Source organism: Plutella xylostella, chromosome 16 (assembly GCF_932276165.1).
Source record: "Plutella xylostella chromosome 16, ilPluXylo3.1, whole genome shotgun sequence".
Classification (NCBI taxonomy): Eukaryota; Metazoa; Arthropoda; class Insecta; order Lepidoptera; family Plutellidae; genus Plutella; species Plutella xylostella.
Window position 1 is genome coordinate 5174971 of NC_063996.1, and position 6129 is coordinate 5181099.

Here is a 6129-nt window from a genome sequence, read left to right on the forward strand (position 1 = left end):
TTACTTGTCAACTCACATTATTTTTTTCCAATTTTTATTTATATTAAATAGCGAGATAGTACAAATTACACACAATAAAATATTTTGATTGACATTAATATAGTCATAAGATCAAACTTCAATCATTCTACATGGATTTTATGTTTTAATTCATGAATTCATTTTGATTTTAAGGAGTTTCGAACGCATGTTTGACATAGAGATTAGGAGGGGTGTACTGCCACTTTGCGTCTTTGGACTGTAAGTGGTCAATAATTTTATTCTGTGCCTTTACAAACTTTAAATCAGCTGTTTGATAAGTGTGTCAGTGTCAACTGTCAGTAATTGACAGAAGAGCTCGTTTTTCGTCTCTCTCTGACGGCGCGGCGGTCAAGTAAAAATTATTGAATGAGTTTGTTTGTTGTATTTAGAGCTAGCCGTGTTTTGAACAAGGCCGCTCGGAGTTTAGTCCAAGGTAAAGCCTTTCTCTTCACTTCCTTTTATTTCCCATTGGTTTCTGTGCCATAAAATTCATATACTTTCACATTTTTGTACCTGACTTTAATTTACTTTACTATATTATTTAATTTACTTTACTTATATTTCATTTAATATTTTGTTTTAGGAACATCACTGTTTCAAAACTCTAATATGGGTACCATAATTTCAAAATCTCTGTGTCCTAACGGTAGTGGACCAAATGCAAACACAGGACAATGTGAGTACCAATTTTCATGACTTGTTTAATGTGGTGAATATATTATAACTATTACCCTCTTATCTTCAATTCATTACATTTACGTTTATCATCATCATCAGCCAATAATCATCCACTGCTGGACATAGGATTCTCCCAAGGAGTGCCACAACACTCGGTCCTCAGCCGTCCTCATCCAGCCACTACATTTTTATACTGACATATATTATAATATTTGCAGCTGGAGCCTCATCACAAGCCTCATCGCAAGTTTTGGCTACTAACAACTATGTAGAAGCAGTAGTGTGCAATGAAAATGACCTCAAAGAAAATGAAATGAAAGTTTTTGATATAGGAGATGAAGGGAAAGTGTTGTTGGTGAAACAGAAGGGCGAATTTAGTGCTGTTGGGCATAAATGTACCCATTATGGAGCCCCCCTGGTCGCCGGTGCCCTCAGCGATGGCAGAATCAGGTGCCAGTGGCATGGAGCTTGCTTTAACTTGAAGACTGGTGATATTGAAGACTTCCCTGGGTTTGATTCTCTACCATGCTATCAAGTCACTGTCGGATCCAAAGGTGAAGTTAAGGTAAGCTATGTAATTTTTTTAACGTACCTACATTATAGTTTTTGTATAAATTTAACATTAAAAGAAAAGCCCTAATCAGAGAAAAAATTGGCAGAAAACTGAAATTTGTCATGTAATAATATATATAATAATAATGCTTATTCCCTAATGTTATCTCAAATCTTCAGACTGATTTGATGGTTATTGATTTCTAGATTATTAGTTAATTAAAATCACCACAGATAATCCATCAGATAGTAAGTAATCAAATACTTACATAAATGCCAATTAAATATAAGTAATCACTATCTGCCCAATATTGGATGTGGGAATCAGAAGGGTCAAGAATTTGTTTTAATTTTTAATGTAATCAGAATGTTAATAATTTTACATTATCAGTATGGGCCATTATTAAGCTTTGCCATGTTTAAGTACACTAGCTTATACAGATATATCTTGAGTTTCCTATTTGAAATTCACTATTCATTGTGAGTGAAATGTCATTTTCATATACATATTTGAACTTAATGCACGACAATAACCCTCAAGGGCCTATTTCAGTCTATGCCTTTTCCCCTCCATATACACTGATCATATTCCACTCCATATTTTTCAGATTTCATTGATCATGCTTACTTACCTACATACTTATCTTATTCCTGTCTGAACTGAAGTAACAATTATTATTTATTATACTTATTATGTACACAATCATAAAATCTTTGATTAAGATATCATTTATAATGAATGAACAATGATAACGATAAAATTGTAGTAAGTACTTACTAAAAAGTCTGGTGAATAATATTGTTGACTCACTGAGATTACCTATGAGTAGGCATATACTCAAGCATTCCATAATTCAAGCAAAAGATCATGATGAAAGTTGTATTTCTATCTAAAAAGCCTTAGGTACCAACTCTACCTACCTCATCTATCTTATTCACATATTTTATGAAAGACAGGTCAGTGGTCACTTATGAAACTGGTTTACCTTGATGTTGCCTTGACCAGCAATGACACTCAAGTGAAGTTGAGTTTAGTTATAGTTGCATACAGTTTGTAGGTACCTAATTAATTAAATTGTAACCTTATATTACCTACCTACTCACATTATGTAAGTTAAGTATAACAAATACTGGAACCAGTTTACCATGAATAAAATCTGCAAAATATGACTCAATAAATTACAAAAGTTCTCGATTACAACAAGGTAGCATAAGGATATAGGTATTAAGTAAGTATTATTCCTATACATAGTATATGGGCATTGAGGAAATAAATGAAATAAATTCTTTCGTCTGCCGCGAGCTCGTGCCAAACACGCGTAGGTACGTTATGGACTTTCGACTTCAGTAGGTACATAAACTACCTTCATAAACCTTGTGTGCGCTTGTAGGTTCTTATCTAGTAGATATTGAGAATGACGAATGATTCATGGGAAAACCGCAGAAATACCTAATTACCCTATGCTTTTACAATGTGTTTTTCAATTGATACGAATCATATTATCTACTGCTGAACACCAACATGTATAATTATTCCAGGTGCGTGCCAAGATCAGCGACTTGAAGTCGAACAAGCGCATCAAGGAGGCGTCGGCGGGGGCGGGGTGCGCGGGCGGCGTGGTGGTGGTGGTGGGCGCCGGGCCCTCGGGCGGCACCTGCGCCGAGACGCTGCGCAGCGAGGGCTTCCAGGGACGCATCGTGCTCCTCGGCAAGGAACCCTACCTACCCTACGACAGGGTCAAAGTCTCCAAACTAACCGCCCATCCCGAAATAGAAAAACTACAGGCCAGAACACAAGAGTACTACAACAACGCCAACATCGAGGTCATGAAAGGAGTCGCGGCCACTAAAGTGGAGCCCGAGCACAAGTTTGTCCACCTCAGCAATGGCACTAAGCTCCAGTACTCAGCGCTGTACCTGGCCACCGGGTCGAAGCCTCGAGTGCCCGATGTACCCGGCGCCGATCTACAGAACATATTCACGCTCAGAAACATCGACGACACGATCAAACTGATCGACGCCCTCGGCGACAAAAAAGATAAGAACCTAGTGGTCCTCGGACTGAGCTACATCGGGCTGGAGACGGCAGCCTCCTACAACGAGAAGGCCAAGTCCGTGACCGTCGTCGGCACCGACTCCGCGCCTCTAGCGAAGATATTCGGAACCGAAATCGGTCAGAGCCTGCAAAAGCTGTTTGAGGAAAAGGGCGTCAAGTTCCATTTCAACACGACGATAGTAAAGTGCAATGGTGAGAATGGTGCTATCAAGTCAGTGGAGCTGCGGGACGGGACCACACTGCCAGCAGATGTGGTTGTGTTCGGCGTGGGAACCACTCTCTACACGGACTTCCTGAGAGATAGCGGTATCGCCATGGAGCCCAACGGTGCGGTCACCGTGGACGATAAACTGCAGACGAACATCAAGGACATATTTGCGGGCGGCGACATAGCGCATGCGCCGGTGTTCGCCAATGAGAATGCTAAAACGTCTGTGGGTCATATAGGGCTGTCGCAATACCACGGTAGGGTTGCCGCGCTGAATATACTCAAGAAGAATGTTCCGCTGAGGGCTGTGCCGTATTTCTGGACGATGTTGTTTGGCAAGTCTATCCGGTACGCTGGGACCGGGACCGGAGTGAGTACTCTGGTGGACGGAGACGTGGCAGCCCTCAAGTTCGTGATCTTCTTCTTCAACGAGGCGGAGCGCGTGGTGGCCGTGGCCTCGTGCATGCGCGACCCCGTCGTGTCCCAGTTCGCAGAGTTCCTCCATCAAGGGAAATCTCTTTATAAGAAGGATCTAGAACAGGATAGGTTTGCGTGGACCAAAACTATCCAGCCTTGAATTTCATACATAGTATTTTATCATAGAAAATATTAAGCTTATTATACGTATGTACAGTTGTAACAAAAGCAAAGCAATGGAATATAAATAAGTACCTACAATGGAAGCACACATATTTTAACAAAAACAATAGATTTGATAAGTCATATTTTTTTACCTTTGTTTATTAGGCTGCAATATCAGAACTACAATCAATGCTGATTGAATTTATTGCTTTGCTTTTGATAAGAGTTATCTACTAAATATAAATTATGCATACTCTTTATGTACTCATTAGTTTCTAGAGCAGTGATTTCTAAAATCGCGTGGTCCACTATTTTTGTATTATTTCAGAGATTTACCACATTTTTTACACAAGTGATAGCATTTTACTGATTGTTGCACAGTGCAAAGAATAATGTGATGTACCCTCTCATAGAGGTCCTCTTTTGCCTATTTAATTAAGATGCCGTAAATGATTATTTTCTTTACGAATATTAATATTTAAAACTTAAGTACATAAAATATTACATAGTGTTAAGTTTGTTTTACAAATAGTAATGCTTTTTATTTATGTATTTTTTGTAAATTACTTATATTGTTGTCTAAATGCATATACAGTGTAAACTCTATATAACGACACTGAATGGACTGTGCATTTTACGGCGTTATAGAGAGTTGTCGTTAAATGGAGAGAAGAAAAATCACTTACTTATTCTTTCTCGTTTCTATTGCGTGTATCAGTAAAACTTTTTCGTCAATACACAGTGATTTTCTTTTACTAGCCATGTTTACAGTTTGAAAGTTTGTGAGCAACTAAGAATATGATGATGTATAGACAATCCATGATCCCTACTTATTAGTCATGGTCAAGCAAGATCAGTCTACACATGCAATCCCAATTTGTAAACAAAAGAATTAATGCCCACAGTCGAGTTTATTGCAGTCTAGGATAATAAAGCGAGAATAAAACGTACTCAGCTAAAATTAACTAAAATTAGGAAAAAAACGTACTCAGCTAAAATTAATTAAAATTTTTAACTAAAATTATGAACTTAAAAGTTACTGTTTACTCAATTGTTGTCGTTATTGAGAGTGGATGTGATGCTATGTAGAGTGTATCATTGTATGGAAGACAAGCTAAACCAACCAAAACCAATTTATTTCGATGCTTTAGAGAGTTTGTCGTTAAATCGAGTGATGTTACATGGAATTTACACTGTACTTCAGGTTTTTGATCACTCATTTCTATTAAGTAAATTATTTTAATAGTTCCACATTATATGGAAGTATAAATATTGTGATTATGGTACTTACTGTGCCTAGATTATGTATATTATATGTCATCAGAAAATATAAAAATATAATGTAAATACAAGGTTGCTGAAGATATAATAAACTTTTAGCCTAAAACATTATTTATTGCTCATCTATGTCTACATACTTAGCTAAAAATACAAAGTAAAATAACATAATTTTGTGCTTAACACCTTTTACTTATCCCAACCCTCACCAACTCTCAAATGTAGTAGTCGCTCGAATAAAGTTACATCATTCTTGAATATTCTGCGAGTTTCTTCTTGAAACCCTTCCTTCCTCTTCTCTTGCTTCCCCAAAGCTTTAGCATGGCCAAAGCTCTGCTCCTGAAATTAATATCAAAGAGCACTTTAAAAAAAAGATATTCTCGTTAAGCATTATAGGTAATACAGTTAACGGGGAGTAATTTTGGGAGCTAATGTTATTGTAGCTGTTGACTGAAGGCTTGGGGAAACTAAACAGAGTAAGTCTTTTATTTACCAAGTCATCTTGGGGGCAGATAACAGAATTAATAAAACAAACCTCGGTCAAATAAGGATGTCTAAGATACAGCATATTTTTTTCTTCGATCGCAAAATCTTCTTGCAACTTTCGTAGATGGACGGGCTCAACTCTCTTGATAAGACGATCTTTACCTCGGTGTATGTGACCGTTTGGTAAACGGTTACGCCTAAACAGAACTAGTGATAATCGCATGATAAGAACAAATTAATTTAATATGAACGACAAGAAAAGCAAAAT

The 6129-nt window shown here is 37.5% G+C and overlaps 1 protein-coding gene across 1 annotated transcript; it reads left to right on the forward strand.

The window, feature by feature from the left end:
- Positions 1–301: 301 nt before the first annotated feature.
- LOC105386877 (apoptosis-inducing factor 3) lies at positions 302–5635 on the forward strand. Its single transcript, XM_011557525.3, has 4 exons — positions 302–454; positions 605–697; positions 918–1264; positions 2791–5635. The coding sequence occupies exons 1-4, from the start codon at positions 388–390 to the stop codon at positions 4090–4092; spliced, it is 1809 nt and encodes a 602-aa protein (XP_011555827.3). The 5' UTR covers positions 302–387; the 3' UTR covers positions 4093–5635.
- The last annotated feature ends 494 nt before the right edge of the window (positions 5636–6129 follow it).

Bases quoted from the DNA above. Each gene is read 5' to 3' on its own strand.
- LOC105386877 (XM_011557525.3), top strand. From the start codon at position 388: ATGAGTTTGTTTGTTGTATTTAGAGCTAGCCGTGTTTTGAACAAGGCC. The intron at 698-917 runs GTGAGTACCAAT...TAATATTTGCAG, and splicing joins AAATGCAAACACAGGACAAT to CTGGAGCCTCATCACAAGCC. The intron at 1,265-2,790 runs GTAAGCTATGTA...TAATTATTCCAG, and splicing joins GATCCAAAGGTGAAGTTAAG to GTGCGTGCCAAGATCAGCGA.